This window comes from Somniosus microcephalus, unplaced genomic scaffold (genome assembly GCF_052327205.1).
Source record: "Somniosus microcephalus isolate GS21.2 unplaced genomic scaffold, FLI_Smic_1.0 unresolved_chr9, whole genome shotgun sequence".
Lineage (NCBI taxonomy): Eukaryota > Metazoa > Chordata > Chondrichthyes > Squaliformes > Somniosidae > Somniosus > Somniosus microcephalus.
The window spans coordinates 40,648,863-40,668,173 of NW_028225187.1; the positions used below are offsets into that span (position 1 = coordinate 40,648,863).

Sequence of the window (19,311 nt, forward strand, 5' to 3'; positions counted from 1 at the left end):
AATGGCCTGAGGTCATCAAAATGTCCTCCACCAACACGGAGAAAACTATTGCAGTCCTACGGACCATTTTTGCCAGGAATGGCTTGCCAGAACAGATTTGCTCCGACAATGGACCACAGTTTGTGTCCGAAGAGTTCCGGAGGTTCTTGAAAAAGAATGGGGTAAGGCATTACACATCCGCCCCGTATCATCCAGCCACAAATGGATTGGCTGAGAGGTTCGTACAAACTTTTAAGAAGGAATAAAGGCTATGTACAATGACAACATTCCACTGCAGCACAAGGTGGACAATTTCCTGTTCGCCTACCGGAATGCGACACATGCAGTCACCAACCAGGCCCCAGCCATGATGTACTTTAACCGAAGGTTAAGATCTCTCCTGGAATTGCTCAGACCAAACGTAAGAAGAGATGTTGAGAGTAAGCAATTCCAGCACATCCATGAGAAGCCAACAAGGAGCTTCAATGTAGGGCAACCAGTCTTGGCCCGCGACTACCGAACAGAAAAATGGCAGCCTGGAATGATATGCACACGGAAGGGCCCACTAATGTACACAGTGGACGTTGGTGAGAGCATCGTGAGATGCCATGCTGACCAGATCCTAGAGTCACAGGAACAAGTCAACCCCATGCCTCGCCCATACGTACCTGGTGATGAACCCAACGTACAGGTTGCATCTACCCCAGAAACAGTCGCATCGGAAGCTGATGAACCAACCGATGACAGGGGGCCAGAATCGCCTCCGCCCCAAGAGCAAGACACTCGGGAAAGGCGCTATCCAGAAAGGATCAGGAAGCCTCCCCAAAGACTGAATTTAAAAATAGACTATTTTCAGCTAATGTTGCATGTTAAAAGTGTTAATTGTAATTAGTTTGATATTTAATTGTTAAATGAGTGTTATGGTACTGTTAATCTAAAAGCGGAGGAATGGTAATGTATGTACCTTTAAGGGAGAGAATTACTTTTTACAGCTCCTCTATACTGTAGTACCGGCAGTGACCACACCTGTATATAAACCCTGAGTAGTGATCTGTATAGTTGGTTCTAGACTAACCCTCATTCAGTAAACACCTGTTGAATCGTTCCCTGCAGTCGTTGTCTGATTATTGAAGGACACAACATTAAGATACACGGATCTAACAGCAACTGTCCTAGAGTTAGTTTTATATTAAAACTTTACAGTCGATGCCCTGGAAATGTCCTGATCTGAGATCATTCGTTTATATCCCGGTCGCTGTCTGTCGAACATTTAGAAATCTAGATCAACAATCACTACCGCGCGTTGGCTGTTAAGATTCTTTACACACACAAGTATATATGCATAGGAAAAAACCACAGATAACCTTCAACGTAACGCCGGCCGTTGTTGAAGAGGTTTGACGGAGCAGAATAGAAATGGGATTAGAGGACAGTATAAATATGGAAGTGGTTTTAATGCGTGAAGGCATTCCAGTTATGAGATTGTGGTGAACGCAGAATCTGATTGGATGCGTAAGGAAGCCAATCGGAGAGATAGAGAACAAAGGAAATTGACAACGTTGCCAATAAACCAATCGCAATCCTTGCCTTCACCCATCCCTCATTAGCATAGCTCTGTGAACGGAGTGTGGGACAGCCTATATAATACGAGCTCGGAGCATTGTTCTCTTAAATTGTTTCCTGATCCTGAACGAGACGATGGTTGACGATAAGAAATCCGTCGCCAAGAAGGGCACCAAGAAAATGGTGAAGAAAGCGGCATGAAAAAGCGGCAAGAAACGCAGAAAGTCGAGGAAGGAGAGTTACTCCATCTACATCTACAAAGTGATGAAGCAGGTTCACCCCAACACCAGCATCTCCTCCAAGGCCATGGGCGTCATGAACTCATTTGTGAACGATATTTTCGAGCGCATCGCGGGTGAGGCTTCCCACCTGGCCCATTACAACAAGGGGCACACCATCAGCTCCTGGGAGATCCAGACCACCGTGCGCCTGTTGCTGCCCGGGGAGCTGGCCAAGCACGCCGTGTTGGAAGGGACAAAGGCAGTGACCAAATACAGCAGCTCCAAGTAAAACTCCATGCTGCCCTGAAAGAACAAACCCAAAACACAACGGCTCTTTTAAGAGCCTCCCACAACCTCTCCGAAAGAGCTACACAAACGCGTGTTCCTTTCGACGCAATTGGCTGTGTTTTTCCTCAGTTTACTCTAATTATTTGCTGATCAAATGTTTTTGAGAACAATTTTTGAATTTCCAGCTGTAGCTTTAGTTGAGAATTCTCAGATAAGCAGTTCCATTATCCGTTTCGACCTGAGAGTCGCTGTTGAATTTCCTGCCCAGTAAATTATAAACACGGTCCCTGCTCGCTCTTTCCCTTTGCTGTCAGACAGGATGAATTAAAAGCTTGTTCTAGGGATGAGATTCGGATTTTAGTCACCTCGTTCTCTGTCAAGGCCTTTTCAATCTTTTTGTAAAGCCAGTTGGGAGTCAATCCGTTTGTTAACCCGGGAATACCTGCAGTGTTACAACGCAGAATGGGGGTTCGTACAGAGACCAGAAAGGGGGCAGTTTGAACCCTCTGACCCTCTTCTCTTCTCACAGCAGGACTCCCAGTTCTGGTTTCACTCCCGCAGCAGCGCCTGTGCAAATGATCGATCGATAATCTGTGAAACCTCACAAAGATTGAGCTGGAATGTGTCCCGTTACAGAATCAATGCAAATTGATGCCAGCCCGATACAGTTTGAACTTGAACCCAACATTAATCCTAATTGTAACAGCCTAGAATTTGCAAGGGAGAGTTGGAATAAGACAAAAGGAATAATAAAATATCCGGAAATCTTTGGCTGATCGTCAATTTATTAACTTAATTCGCTGGTTTAGGAAAATATTGGCGGCCTTTTTGAAATTAAAAAATGGTTGGTGGTTTGACTGTTGAGGCAGTTATTTCCACACACTTTTCATTGGCGGGAAAAAACAGACTGTGATTGGTCACCAGAAAACACCAATGCAGTTGACCATAGAGCGACCAATCACAAGTACGCTATCTGCATTCCTCCAGAAGCTATAAGAAGGGCAGATGTGGGAGGAGATTTTCATTCTTTCTCTGAACGAGTGTAATGTGGAAATGTCTGGAAGAGGAAAAACCGGCGGTAAAGCTCGGGCCAGGGCCAAATCTCGCTCCTCCCGGGCTGGATTGCAGTTCTCTGTGGGCCGTTATCACAGGCTCCTGCGAAAGGGCAACTACGCTGAGCGTGTGGGTGCCGGAGCCCCGGTCTACATGGCTGCTATGCTCGAGTATCTGACCACTGAAATCCTGGAGCTGGCCGGCAACGTGGCCTGCGACAACAAGAAAACCCGCATCATCCCCAGACACCTGCAGCTGGCCATCTGCAACGATGAGGAGCTCAACAAGCTGCTGGGAAAGGCAACCATCGCTCAGGGCGGTGCTGCTACCCAAGAAAACCAGCACTGCCAGCTCCAAGAGCAAGTAAAGTGGACAGGATTCAATCTAATAACCCAAAGGCTCTTTTCAGAGCCACCCACTGTATCTGGGAAAGGGTTGCTTACTATTTAGCCATTTTCGGTTATAAACAGGACACTGACTGTGGAACATGTAGAAATCTAGATCTACAAACAGTGCAGCGGGCATGCTGTGAGAGAATATTCTGGTCAGTGAATCAATATAGAGAAGGACTGGCTTCAGAGTAAAACAAAACACACGGACACTAACGTGAGACTGACAATCAATAAACACGTTGTTGGGAGAGCCGAATATGAACGGATGTTAAGAACCGAGTATAAAGTGAGTGAGCGGTTGTTGGGCTTACTGTTCCTTATTGGGACAATAATTCCAAATGGAGAAATATGTACATCCGGAACCATACAAACATTTCCCCTTTTAATTAGCAGACAGGATCGAACCAGAATTGCAGCTTTGGTTAATTTAAAATATTTCAAATAGTAACTAAAGTTCCCACCTGTCCCGCATTAAGAGCTGGTTTTAAAGGTGAGATTCAATATTCAGACACCTCGTTCTCTCTTTCACGCGGATCTATCCCGGTATGTGGAGTTGTATCAATTCACAATCAGAACTGCCAATTAAAGTTTCCGACTCACACTGTGCGAGTTCATTCAGTCTACTGGGCAGCTCACTCACATTTCAACCGAGATCATAAACGCTCCGTCAGATATTCACTGCCCCCAATTTGTAAGTCCCCAGTTAAGGTAACACTACAAGACCTGCACGATGTGTGCAGACCAATTTGCTTTGCACAGATTGCAGCACTTTCCTTTGCTGATTTGATGGCTCGTAAAAGAGCCGTTGTTGCATTTGGTGCTAAAGTCTGGAGCCGGGCAGGGGGAGTTCAGGCGCGCTCCCTGTGGATGCGGCGGGCCAGCTGGATGCCTTTGATCATGATGGTGACTTGCTTAGCGTGGATGGCACACAGATTGGTGTCCTCAAAGAGTCCCACCAGGTAAGCCTCACTGGCCTCCTGCAGGGCCATGACGGCCGAGCTCTGGAAGCACAGGTCGGTCTTGAAGTCCTGAGCGATCTCCCCCAACAAGCGCTGGAAGGGCAGTTTGCGGATCAGCAGCTCAGTGGATTTCTGGTAGTGGCGGATCTCCCTCAGAGCCACAGTGCCAGGTCTGTAGCGATGGGAGTTCTTCACTCCGCCCGTGGCTGGAGCGCTCTTCCGGGCCGCTTTGATCACCAGCTATTTGTGAGGAGCTTTCCGTCCGGTCGATTTGCGTGCTGTCTCATTGGTCCTGGCCATTTTCTCAACTGATCTCAGCAAAATCTGGAACAAAGGGACTGTCAATGCGGAATCTGCAGTGTGTCCGCCTTGTTATACTCAGTGACGGACCGCCCCGAGCACTGATTGGCTGCAGACCGAAAGCCAGGCAGTTTAAACCCAACTCTGACCAATCAATGAAATGCTAGAAACTCAGTCCCCGATTGGCTGAGCTGGGATTGATCGCCCATTTCAAAAAGCCCGCCAATTTTAGTGAAGGAAATAAGCGTTTTCATAGATGCATAAAAGATAGGAGCAGCAGTAGGCCATTCGGCCCCTCGAACCTGCTCCGCCATTCAATGAGATCATGGCTGATCATTCAAACTCAGTACCCTGTCCCTGCCTTCTCTCCATATCCCTTGATCCCTTTAGCCTTAAGAAATATATCCAACTCCTTCTTGAATATTTTTAATGAATTGGCCTCCACTGCCTTATGTGGTAGAGAATTCCAGAGGTTCACCACTCTCTGGGTGAAGAAATTCCTCCTCATCTCTGTCCTAAGTGGCTTACCCCTTAGACTGTGACCCCTGGTTCTGGACACCACCACCATCGGGAACATTCTTACTGCATCTAGTCTGTCTAGTCCTGTTAGAATTTTATAAGTTTCAATGAAATCCTCTCTCATTCTTCTAAACTCCAATCGACCCAAGCTCTCCTCATACTTCATTCCTGCTATCCCAGGTATCAGTCTGGTGAATCTTCGCTGCACCCACTCCATGGCAAGAACATTCTTCCTCAGATAAGGCAACCAAAACTGCACACAATACTCAAGATGTGGTCTCACTAAGGCCCTGTACAACTGCAGCAAGACATCCTTGTTCCTGTACACAAACCCTCTCGCTACGAAGGCCAACATGCCATTTGCCTGCTTAACTGCCTGCTGCACCTGCATGCTTACCTTCAGCGACTGGTGCACAAGGACACCCAGGTCTCGTTGCACTTCCCATTCTCCCAATCTATTGCCATTCAGATAATAATCTGCCTTCCTATTTTTGCCACCAAAGTGGATAACCTCGCATTTATCCACGTTATATTGCATCTGCCATGCTTTTGACCAATCACCCAACCTGTCCAAATCATCCTGGAGAGTCTAGGCATCCTCCTCACAGCACACACGCCCACCCAGCTTTGTGTCATCTGCAAATTTGGAGATATTACATCTACTTCCCTTGTCTAGATCATTAAAATATATTGTGAATTTCTTGTGCCCAAGGAACAATCCCTGCATTACCCCACTAGTCACTGCCTGCCACTCGGAAAAAGAGCCGTTTATTCCAACTCTGTGCTTTCTGTCTGCCAACCAGTTCTCTATCCAATCAATACCTTGCCCCCAATCCCATGTGCCTTAACTTTACACGCTAATCTCTTATGCGGGACCTTGTCGAAAGCCTTTTGAAAGTTCAAATACACCACATCCACTGGTTCTCCCTTATCTATTTTACCAGTTACATCCTCAAAAAATTCCAGTAGATTAGTCAAGCACGATTTACCTTTTGTATATCCATGTTGACTTTGTCCGATCCTGTCGCTGTTTTCCAAGTGCTCTGCTATTACATCTTTTATAATGGACTCTAGCATTTTCACCACTACCGATGTCAAGCTTACCGGTCTGTAATTCCCTGTTTTCTCTCTACCACCTTTTTTGAATAGTGGGGTAAAATTAGCTACCCTCCAATCCATGGGTACTGTTCCAGATTCCATCGAATGCTGGAAGATGATCAGCAAAGCATCAACTATTTCTAGGGCCACTTCCTTAAGTACCCTAAGGAGGTAGATTATCAGGCACTGGGAATTTATTGGCCTTCAATCCCATCAATTTCCCTAACAACATTTCCCTACAAATACCGATTTCTTTCAGTTCCTCCCTTTCATCAGACTGTATGTTCCCCGACATCTCTGGGAGGTTATTTGTGTCCTCCTTTGTAAAGACCGAAACAAAATATGTATTTAATTGGTCTGCCATTTCTTTGTTCCCCATTATAAATTCCCGTGATTTTGACTGCAAGGGACCCACGCTGGACTTCACCAATCTTTTTCACTTCACATATCTATAAAAGCTTTTACAGTCAGTTTTTATGTAACCGCAAGCTTACTCTCATATTCTATTTTCCCTTTCTTAATTAATCCCTTTGTCCTCCTTTGTTGAATCATAAACTGCTCCCAATCCTCAGGTTTACTGCTTTTTCTGGCCAATTTATATGTCCTCTCCTTGGATCTTATGCTATCACTAATTTCCCTTGTTAGCCACGGTTGAGTCACCTTTTTTGTTTTATTTGCATGCCAAACTGTGAGGAATAAATTCTGTAGTTCATCCATGCGGTCTTTGAATGTTTGCCATTGCCTATCCACCGTCAACCCTTTGAGTGACATTCCCCAATCAATCCTACCCAACTCCAGCCTCAGATCTTCGTAGTTTCCTTTATTTAAATTTAGGACCCTATGTTACCCATAATATCTTGAAAGTTCAATAAAGTCACATCTTAATCATCTAAATACCAAGGAATACAACGATAGTTTGTAAAATAAGTGTGTGATATTCTCTGGTGTATATTATTATAATTGAGTTGGTCCGTTTATTATATAACAAACTTTGACAGAAACCTGTTATTTTCTGTCCTTTATGTAATGAAATTTACATTTGTTCTAACACAGCAGCAACATTGTGAAACTGAACGCGCACCAGATCATATGTGTTAATGCAATGTTAATTTGCCCATTCATCATTCAGAGCCTGAGTGTAACATCAGCAATGAATTCTGTCGTTTCAGACACCCCACCTCCTCCAACAAGGCCCAGTTATCCGGTATATCTGGTCAGAGAAGAACTCATCATTATCTGCGATGCTGCCAATGGTTACACTTTCGGTCAGCTTCAGTGGTTACTCAGGTGGCCGGCTGGCAATACAGCCAATGAAATATACAAGGGACAACAATCGTTTACTAACTCAATAATAAATGTAAATAACAATAGTGACGGATGCTCCAAATGCCTTTATGAGAAACAAGTGCCCGGACGCTGGATTAACTCTATTCCCAGTGATGCTGTGACTGTCCAAAGTGAGTTATACTTTCTGATATTTTATGCCATTCCAATTTTGTATAACGGCTTCCAGAGATCAGCAACACCTTCAGTTGAAGAAAAGTAGATATTGCTCTTGGGCTGGTGCACAAATGGGCGCTATCCAATCTGCTGCACGTTTTTGGTCCCGCCTGATGTTGACATTGATTGACTGCAATGGAACTGAATATCTACCTGTAAAACTTGGCTCTGATAACTGGTAAAAATCTTATTGTGTGTGCTCAACCCTCTGTGGAAATGGAAACTGGGCAGTGTGCAAAAGGGGCGACCGATTAATTCCCACCATTTTGTTGCTTCCGCAAAACACAAATTTCACCGCAAAAATATGCTTTTACTGAGTTACCACGTTAAATTGTAGCGACCTCTAGAATTGTTTTCCTGCTGTGTCTTTATGGAGTAGAACTTCCTCCTGGGCAGCAATGGTACAGTGGGCGGCATCGCTTCGTCTGCCTGTTCCACACCCCGGTGCGTATAATGGGAGGCCGATTGCATTGCTCACGTTTTGTGTTACACCCGATATGATTTAGTACAGCAACATCTTCAGGAAAGAAATTGATAATGAATTAACCCGAGCTAAGGCAGCAGGCTAAAAACCAATAATGTGATATAAGAATTGCTAGACGAAATAAATAGCAAAGCATCTGAATGTTGCCGTTGGCGTCTCTATTGATGTTGGCTGCCTGTGTGTGGCTGCCTCAACTTCAGCTGGATAACATGGGCAATATGGGAATGCTGCCCGTTATATATCCCGCTCGCTTTTGCTTTGCAATTTCTTCAATGGAAAATAAAATAATGTGGGGCGGGCGGTGGGTATGACGGAAGGATGATTGGAAATCGCTGTTTTATGCCCCTAGGGAAGTTGAGAGTTCTGGCGCATATCTCTGTAATTGTGGCCCATGATAACAGAGCTAGTTTTACATTTCTGCGATGGTGTAAATTGGGTGATGTCCATTGGCCGCCTGTAATACTTGCAAGCCTGCTTTTCCCTCCATTGACTTTATGTATAATGAGTAAGCTGTGATTTATGTTGTGATACGAATATAAATTCTTTCAAATCTATTATTTTTAATCTCCTGTTCCAGGACAAAAGATGATCGCCAGTATTTCTTTATACCACGAGCCGGGTGAGTATATGAATGGAGATTCAGCTCCCATTACCTGATCCGATTCCGACCAGATCAATGTCAACAACTTCACTTTCTATCGGGACAATTTGTAACTTAGCTCCCTAGATATTGGTTCCCCTCATCATTTTGCCTCGATCGTTATCAGCAACCTTTCCGATATACGCACAGGATTTTACAGCTGCAAGTACGAGATGAGAGTGTTCGGAAGGCAATTATTATCACACCTCAGTAACCCTGTGTTAATAACCGTAGAAGGTAACTCTTCCTCCTTTTGCTTTACTTAACAAAATCTCAATTCCTACACCTAGAAGGAGACATGATTTCCTCACTCGTGCAACAAATAATATATCCCGCATCCTTTGGCAAAACATACTCTTTCTGAACTGGAAAGAGATGCGGCTGTTACACAGCTGAATTTCATCTTTGGCAGAAGCAACAAACGGGCAGAATCTTATTGGCCACGTGTTATTTGCTCTGCCCGATATTCAGTCCAATTAACATGAATGGGACTGAAACCGCCGGTGAATCACCTGGTGATAGAATCTCTGTGGAGTTACTGGTCGCTGATATCCAGTGTCTTTCACTTCTATTCGTGACAATTGTTGTGATTCGTAAAGCATTAGACTAACTGACTCCTGCTCTGGTGAATTATCCTCCTAAATCTTTTGCATTGCCACATCTCTGCTCACCTTCAACAATGTTGGCACATGCCATGTAACACTACTCATAGCTGGTATTATGTGGCTGTCTCTCTATATCTGTAGAGCTTCCCCTGTGGAAGCCCCAGTACTTTAAATGTGCTATTTCAGAGTGTGTTCCTGTTCTGCAAGACGCAGCAGTAAGAATAGTGACAACCATCTTGTTAAACATTAGTCTTATTGGGATAGATATTCTACCTACCGCTTGGGCAGAACCCCGGTGTGGCCATGACAGAAACCAATGGAAATGTAACTGGAGACGGTTCTATAACCAGCTGCCAATGCTTAACGACAATTAATACACTTAGCCAGCAAAATAAACAACAAGCCCATTGTCCAGGAATGAATCTGCTACCTTCGAGGATCCAAAACACGCTGAAACTGAAATGGATCTAACATTTAGCACATTAATGACAAACGTGAAGACGAAGTGCGAAGAATGACTGTGGTGGAATTGGTCATGGCGGGGCAGGGGGTAGGGAGTGTGGTTGTAAAACTGACGGTAGCACATTAGTGGCCTGGGATATGCTGCGCCTAATATTCAATTCAGCCACTGAGTAATATGCTGTCAAGTGAACTGAATATCATTCGCTACATAGAGCGGGCGGCCGATCCGACACCGTCCGGTTTTCACCACCATCCGAGTCCAATTTCTCATCCAAAAAATATTGACTTCTAACGACTCAATCATATCATCAGCAACTTGCTCAATTGTACTTCGTGCAACTCTACACTGAATTGATGGCAATGCCTCCAGCATATGAAATTTAGTCAACTTCCCTCAATACGTTTTCTTTTCAGAGATTTTTAAACCAGTTATATCTACACATTCAGGAAATGTTGAAATCGGTGGAAACGTCTCTATTACCTGCACCAGATGGACTGTCTATCGCAGCATCATATTCTTCTTGCAGAGAGCTGGCGATGCCAATTTCTCTGCCTCCCGGACTGTGTCAGCAGAGGATCATTCTGTCACCATCACCTTCACCAATGTGACTCAGGATGATGAAGGAGCCTACTCCTATCGCTATAAAGCAATGGTCAATGGAACAGTGTTAACATCAGCTATCAGTCAACTTGTGCAGGTGACTGAAAAGGGTGAGAGCGATTTATACAGTGACATGTGGGTAAAGGTAATGATTGACTACAGGGCTCGTGGCAGTAAATACATTGTGAGATTTCTGGAGCCACACTATATAAATGAATCAGTTCATCCCGACAAACAGACAAATAACACATGGAAAGAAAGAAAGGTGCATTAGACCCAAGAGATCTGTGGGTAAAATGTAGTTTAATCGAATGTAGCCCTTGACCTAGATTCGAGGTGGTGAAGTTCCACATGTGCGGGGTTGGAACACCTGCGGAATCACATCAGCTTCCAGTTATAAAACCGCTCGAAATTGAATGTAAATTGCTGGGTTCTATCAAGTACAGACAATATGCGACACCAAATTACCTCCTAAACAATTATGTTGAAAATTTGTCCCAGCACGTCTAATATTCGCTCTTACTTCCCAAATGTGATTCCACCATCGATATAGAAAAGGTAAGAGTAAGGTCCAGGAAGATATTGTTATCAAACAATGAACAACACAAATGGGTGCAGCTTCACCCAGTGTCTCAGTGGGTTCAAGCAATGAGGCACTGAGCATTGGCCACTGGCCTTTTAACAACCGGAACAAGAATAATAGTCACATTTCACGAAGTACACGAGGGCGCTCCTTGGACAGTAAACAATTTGAGCAAGGCCTCAACTGGGAGACAGGGGATTCAATGGCAAGGGTGAAAAGAGGGCAGGTGCGGATACGTCACCTGTTATACACCCGGCCCGAATTTAGTTCACATTGAATTTAATAGGTGAACCTTACAGTGTGCTGATGGCGCAGAATGTGCAGTATTGAAATAGAACCCCATTATAAATCACACCGGATTTCCCTTTCCACTGAAGGTGATGGAATTTAAAATCGGGAGAGTTGCACATTCAACGGCTAATTCAATGTCGCCCGTTGTTCACCTGTGCTAGGAGTTCCAATAAATCCCAAATAGAAAGTAAAATGAGTTGCGTGTATAACGGTCAGCCGATCCGCTCCCCCCTTTTGGTAAATCTCCCGAATTCTGATTTCACCCTTCGTCTTGCGAGGAGGAAATATTGATAGACCATGAAGAATTCACAAAAACTGAGCGCTGGTAAATGCCAAAAATAGTTTAATGCGGTTTGTGTATTAATAAGAACCATTGTACGCCCTTCTAAAACTATTACGGAATATAAATACCATCAGGTTGTTTCTGACAAAAAATATTCACATCGAAGAAAATTCAGCACAGCTAATATTCGTTGAGTCATGCAGCCCAGAAGGAGGCTATTCGGCCCATGGTGCCTGTGCTAGCGCTCTGAAAGAGCTCTCCAGATAGTCCAACTCCCCTACTCCTTCCCCTTAGCCCTGCAAGTTACTGTCGAAGATGCTTATGCCACTTTTTCAGGCATTGCATTCCAGATCATAAATCGCTGAGTTAAAAAAAAACCTCCTCACCCTTCCTCTGTTTTTTTTGACAAATAAATTAAAATCTGCAGCTTTTGCTTAACAACGCTCCTGCTAGTGGAAACAATTGCTCCCTATGTACTCTATAAAAAACACTCATAATTTTGAACAGATCTCTTCTTAATCTTTCCTCCAAGGAGAGCAATCTCAGCTTTTCTAGTCTCTCCACATGACTGAATTCCCTAATTCTGGTGTATCTCTTCTGTACCTGCTCCAAGGCCGTGACATTCTTTCTAGATTGTGGTGAACATAATAGTACACAATACTCTAGCTGAGGCATAAGGAGTGATATATAAAGCCTTACCATAACTTCCTTGTTTTTGCCTCTATTTTGAAACCAACGTGTCCCGGATACATTTTTCGCAGCCTTCTCAACTTGTCCTGCGACCATCAAAAATGTGTATATGTGAATGGACAGTTCTCTCTGTTCCCGCACCCTGTGTAAATGTTTTCCATTGAGTCTATTCTGCAGCTCCTCATTTTTTTCCCTGCTAAAATGCATCACTTCACAAATCTCTGCATCAAATATATCTACCATTGCTTTGCCCAATTCATCATTCTTTCTCTTTCCTCCTAAAGTCTGCTACTATGCTCCTCACTGCTCACTATATTTCTATGCTTTGTGTCATTTGTGAACTTGGCAATTATTCCGCCGATACACCGTGCAGTTCATTAATATATATCAGAAAGAGCAATGGTCCTAATATCAACTCCAGGGGACACCGATTTATACATCCCTGCATTCTGAAAAACAGCCATTCACCACTGCTCTCCGCCTCCTCCCTCTCAGCCAATAGTGAGTCCATTCTGCCAATCCCCATTAAACACGAAGGCTTCAAATTTGCTGCGGTTGAGTTTATTTAAAGTGCCGTTTAATGCGAAACCAATTTTCGAAGACCTGTTAGATCTCAAGCATTGCGAAAAGTAACTAAATGTAAAATGAGTTAGTGGTAAAATTCAGTCACGAACCTATCTGTCTAATGCAGCTGCTTGTTATTTCACAGCCAAATCAACGATTGAAATGATGGTTCGCAATATTTGTTTGATTGCGGTGGTGGTGTTGGAGCAGTCGCTGTAGCGACCGCCATTAGGAACCAGAAAAGAAAAGGTAAAATAAAGAATTTATCATCATTGAACTATCTTCAACTTAAACAGGCCAAGTGTTTCATTGCTTTGATGACACAACCACATGTGTTTGATACACACATTGAGTTAAATCATGATTATATGTATTTCTACAATGGGGAATAATAAACTCCTGGCCGACTCCAGTCAACTTGCTAGTAAGCCCCAAACATAGAAACATAGAAGATAGGAGCAGGAGTAGGCCATTCGGCCCCTCGAGCCTGCTCCGCCATTCAATGCAATCATGGCTGACCATCCAAATTCAGTACCCTGTCCCTGTTTTCTCCCCATACCCCTTGACCGCTTTAGCCTTAAGAAATATATCCAACTCCTTCTTGGATATATTTAATGAATTGGCCTCTACTGCCTTCTGTGGTAGAGGATTCCACAGGTTCACCACTTTCTGGGTGAATAAATTCCTCCTAATTTCTGTCCTAAATGGCCTACCCCTTATCCTTAGACTGTGACCCCTGGTTCTGGACTCCCCAACCATCGGGAACATCCTTCCAGCTTCTAGTCTGTCTCGTCCTGTTAGAATTTTATAAGTTTCGATGAGATTCCCTCTCATTCTTCTAAACTCCAGAGAGTACAAGCCCAATCGATCTAATCTCTCCTCATACGTCATTCCTGCCATCCCAGGTATCAGCCTGGTGAAACTTCGCTGAACTCCTTCCATGGCAAGAATATCCTTCCTCAGATAAAGAACACAAAGAAATCATATGCGGCATCACAAAGAGGGAGGAAAGAAAGAGAAAGGGAGAGAGATAAAGATCAATCCTAAATTTATAAAAAGTGGAATTCTAAGTTTATCCGGGTAGAAATCTGTCCCGGGTGGTAGCGGAAGAGGGAGTTACTGGAATGGTTGCTCATTCCACGCCCCGCTACTGATATTTAATTCCATTGACACTAATGGAATTGAATATTGAGCAGCGTGTGTAGCAGGAGGCCGACCGTCCAAGCTGAACCTCGACTCCAATGAGACTTCTGTGTACCCGGCTTGTGTAATGATTGGTTAACAGAACTTACATTGAAATGAATCAATGATAGAGATCGGTAAATTGAGCATCATGGTCTAACCTGTCTCATGGAATACAACAATTTTTGTTCTGAAATTCGCAGGACATGCCAGTTTGTTAACAGCTGCCGCCAACTTAAATGAAATGAATCCTACCTTCAACGCAGAGGCCACGTTTTGAGAACGTAAAGAAACCACGATGCAACATACGATGTGATACTTTATACTGTTTTCTTATTTAGACGGTTATCATTCTAAATCGGAAGCACTCCCCATAATAATAAAGGATTCCGCTCTCCTCTCACATCTAACCTGGTGTAGGTTTTTCATAGTGAATTCGGCCATGAGAAAAACGTATATCAATGATAACTGCAAGTTTCCGATTTCGCTTTTGGAATAGCCATCGTTTATTTGTCTTTATAGCAACAGGGACGTTATTTTGTACAATGTGTTTTCAGACTATCATTAGCAACCTCACTGTTTTTATATGAATGGAAGTCTCTTGTATCAACAATATCAAACAGAAGACAAAACACGTAACGTGAAGTTGTATTCAAATGATGTTTTAACATATTTTATATAATGCGCTTAATTCATTACAATATATTAATGGTTATTTTTACTGGCTTCCTATCGGAATTAACAGAATTACTTTTGCAATAATTGGCAGGTTGTCCAGTTGCATTCAATTTGTGTTCCTTCTGTAAGTTCACTTAACTGATTTCATTCTGTTTTTCTTAAATATGGTTAATAGATGTGATCAATATATGAGATTAACGTATTGGATTAATAAATCTTTATTTTTGAAATGCCATTACTGGTACAAATTTTGTCATGACTCAGAATGCTGAAGATTGTCAGCCAATGCAAAAGCATCATGATTTAAGATACCACACACACACACACACACACACACACACACACACACACACACACACATAACGTCATGCACAGACACACACACACACACACACACAGATACACAAACACAGATGCACACAAACACACAGATACAGATACGCATAACATCATGCACAGACACACACACAGATACACAAACACAGATACACACACAGATGCAAATAACGTCATGCACAGACAAACACACACACAGATACACAAACACAGAGACACACACACACAGATACACATAACGTCATGCACAGACACACACACACAGATACACAAACACAGATACACACACACACACACAGATACAGAAACGCATAACGTCATGCACAGACACACACAGATACACAAACACAGATACAAATAATGTCATGCACAGACACACACACACACAGATACACAAACACAGATATACACGCACACAGATACACATAACGTCATGCACACACGCACACACACACAGAGATACACCTACACATAACTTCATGCACAGACACAAATGCATACCCATAGACCGAGACCTGTGGACAAAACACGGCCACACACACATATATAAACATACACATATACAACGCATTCACTCAAAAAAACACACACACACACAAATAAACGTAAGCACACACAATCCCACACAATCACAAATATACAACTAGTAGCAGAAATCGGCCACACAGCCATTCGAGCCTGCTCAGACATTCAATAAGATCATGACTGATCATCGACCTCAACTCCACTTTCCCGCCAGTTTTCCATATCCCTTGATTCTCCTAGCTTCCAAACATCTCTCGATCTCAGCCTTGAATATATTCAATGACTCAGCATCTACCCTTTGGGGTAGTGAATCCCGAAGATTCACAATCCTCTCAGTGAAGAAATTCCTTTTCATCTCAGTGTTATACCCCTTATCCTGAGACTGTTCCTCCTATTTTTCGACTCTCCAGCCAGGGGAAATAACCTGTCAGCATCTACCGTGTTAATCCCTCTCAGAATCTTATATGTTTCAATGAGATCACCTCTCATTTTGCTAACTCCATAGAGTAAAGGCACAATCTACTCAAACTCGCATAAGAAAAAGCCCTCATCCAAGGAATCAGTCTAGTGAACCTTCTCTGCACTCCCTCTAAGGCATGTATGCACTATCTTAGATAAGGAGACCAAAACTGTGCTCAGTACTCCAGGTGTGGTCTCCCCAAAGCTCTGTACAATTGTAGTAAGACTTCCATACTGGTATTCACCAACCCACTTGCAATAAAGGACAACAAGCCATTTGCCTTCTGCATTGCTCGCTGTGCCTGCATGCTAACTTTCTGTGTTTCCTGACCGAGGGCAACTAAATCTCTCTGAACACCGACATTTAAAAATTTATCATCATTCAAATTAATCTGCTCTTCTATTCTTGCTTCCAAAGTGGATAAACTCACACTTCTCCACATTATAGTCCATCTACTACATTTGTGCCCACTCACTTAAACTCTCTATATCCCTTTGGAGGCTCTTTGTGTTCTCCTCACAGCTTACTTCCCCACCTAGCTTTGTATCATCAGCAAACTTGGATATATTGCAATCGGTCCCATCATTAATATAGATTGTAAGAATACATAAAGACACACACACACACACGCACATGAATTGCTTTATATGCAGAATGTATATATTTCACATCTCTCTCAATCACGGGTTTGGAGAATGGAGATGGGGGCGGGCTGCAGGCAACACATATGCGAAAAAGCACAATCGCACCTGCCACCAGGCCAGCGGTGACTGCACAGAACCTGGACAATCTGAGGTCCACACCTGTAGTAATGGTTGTGTAGGAGCACATTGTGCAGCTTTAAGTAGAGTTAGGCTTTATTTTTGTTGCACTTATTGCAGTTCTACGGAGTACTACATCTGCAGAGTACTATACTCGGGAATTTGGTGAGTGAAGGGGTTGTTAAGTGTTGATCTCTTTCTAAAATGTCATTACATTTAGCATTTAACATTTGGCGTTTAACTTAACTTCAACCTTAACTTGTACTTTATTTCACAGCGGTAAACAAACTGCCTGCTAGTGCCAGTTGCACAGTTAATGCGGTATCTAGCTAGAACTGGTTACCCGGTAATTCTTGTCAGCAGGGGCTGAATCAGAGGGTTTGAATTTCTGCTAGTGTAATAATGCACGGAGGTAAGTAGCACCGAGTCCAGGTCTATGGATTATTGCTTCTACAGAGTAATAAACTCGGAAATTTGCTGAGTGAGGGAATTTGGTGAGGTGCCGGGGGGGTGGGGGGGGGGGGAGTAAAAGGTTCTGCTTGATGCATAACAAAAATAAACAAAAAGGTTTAATTATGACTGTGGGCTAAGTTACAGTAAAGACCTAATGCATATAACTAATTTTAATATACTCAATTGACTATTAATATTTTCTAATCCAAGTAATAGCCTTGGATGAGTTAATGAATTTCCGACTGTACTACTCTGTAGAAGCAGTAATCCATAGAACTGGACTCGGTGCCACTAACCTCCGGGCATTAGCAAAAGCCTTTTGTTATTATAGCAGAAATTCCAAACCCCTGAGACAGCCCCTGCTGACAGGAATTACCAGGTAACCTCATTATCTCATCCAAGTTTATTGCTTGCATTAGAAAATATATATAGTCAAATGAGTATTTCAAAAATTGTCAATTTCATTATTTAAGGAAAATACAATAGAGTTGGCAGGGCAGGTGAGGTGCTGCAGCTGTAGCAAGTGGAAGCTGGTGGACCCCAGTGAGGTCCACAGCAATCACGTCTGCAGTAAGTATCTGCAGCTCGAACAAATTCAGCTGTGAATTGATGAGCTGGAGTCCGAACTTCTGACACTGCAATACCTCAGGGAGGGAGAAGGTTACTTGGAAGCTTTGTTCCAGGAGGCAGTCACAACCTTCATTTTAATTTTTCAGATTTGATACGTGGTCAACAACAGGAGGGTCTGACTACGATTGAGGCAAGTATAGGGATGCAGAAGGTAAACATAGAAACATAGAAACATAGAAGATAGCAGCAGGAGTAGGCCATTTGGCCCCTCGAGCCTGCTCTGCCATTAAATGCGATCATGGCTGATCTTCCAAATTCAGTACCCTGTCCCTGCTTTCTCCCCATACCCTTGATCCCTTTAGCCTTAAGAAATATATACAACTCCTTCTTGAATATATTTAATGAATTGGCCTCTACTGCCTTCTGTGGTAGAGAATTCCACAAGTTCACCACTCTCTGGGTGAAGAAATTCCTCCTCATTTCTGTCCTAAATGGCTTACCCCTTATCCTTAGACTGTGACCCCTGGTTCTGGACTCCCCGACCATCGGGAACATCCTTCCTGCATCCTGTCAGAATTTTATAAGCTTCAATGAGATCCCCTCTCATTCTTCTAAACTCCAGCGAGTACAAGCCCAATCAATCCAATCTGTCCTCTTACATCATTCCTGCCATCACACGTATCAGCCTGGTGAATCTTCGCTGAATTTCTTCCATGGCAAGAACATCCTTCCTCAGATAAGGCGATGAAAACTGAACACAATACTCAAGATGTGGTCTCACCAAGGCCCTGTACAACTGCAGCAAGACATCCTTGTTCCTTTACTCAAACCCTCTCGCTACAAAGGCCATCATGCCACTTGCCTTCTTAACCAACTGCTGCACCTGCATGCTTACCTTGAGCAATTGGCGCACAAGGACACCCAGGTCTCGTTTCACTTCCCCCTCTCCCAATCTATTGCCATTCAGATAATAATCTGCCTTCCTGTTTTTGCCACCAAAGTGAATAACCTCGCATTTATCCACGTTATATTGCATCTGCCATGCTTTTGCCAAATCACCCAATCTGTCTAATCATCCTGGAGTTTCTCGGCATCCTCCTACCAGCACACACGCCCAACCAGTTTTGTGTCATCTGCAAATTTGGAGATATTACATCTAGTTCCCTTGTCTAGAACTTTAATATATATTGTGAATAGCATTGGAGAAGTCTCAGCCCTTGCACTTGTCGAACCGGTACGACGTTCTTGCTGCCTGTGTGGACGAGAGCAGG

At 43.4% G+C, this 19,311-nt stretch overlaps 2 protein-coding genes and 1 pseudogene across 2 annotated transcripts; 2 read left to right on the forward strand and 1 right to left on the reverse strand.

Moving 5' to 3' along the window:
• The first annotated feature begins 1,677 nt into the window (after positions 1-1,677).
• LOC147085109 (histone H2B.2-like) lies at positions 1,678-2,052 on the forward strand. Its single transcript, XM_085979757.1, has one exon. The coding sequence runs from the start codon at positions 1,807-1,809 to the stop codon at positions 2,050-2,052; it is 246 nt and encodes an 81-aa protein (XP_085835883.1). The 5' UTR covers positions 1,678-1,806.
• A 1,052-nt stretch (positions 2,053-3,104) lies between these two features.
• On the forward strand, positions 3,105-3,605 carry LOC147085110 (histone H2A type 2-C-like). Its single transcript, XM_085979439.1, has 2 exons — positions 3,105-3,394; positions 3,575-3,605. The coding sequence occupies exons 1-2, from the start codon at positions 3,105-3,107 to the stop codon at positions 3,603-3,605; spliced, it is 321 nt and encodes a 106-aa protein (XP_085835565.1).
• A 605-nt stretch (positions 3,606-4,210) lies between these two features.
• LOC147085111 (histone H3-like) lies at positions 4,211-4,755 on the reverse strand (annotated as a pseudogene).
• Between the last annotated feature and the right edge of the window lie 14,556 nt (positions 4,756-19,311).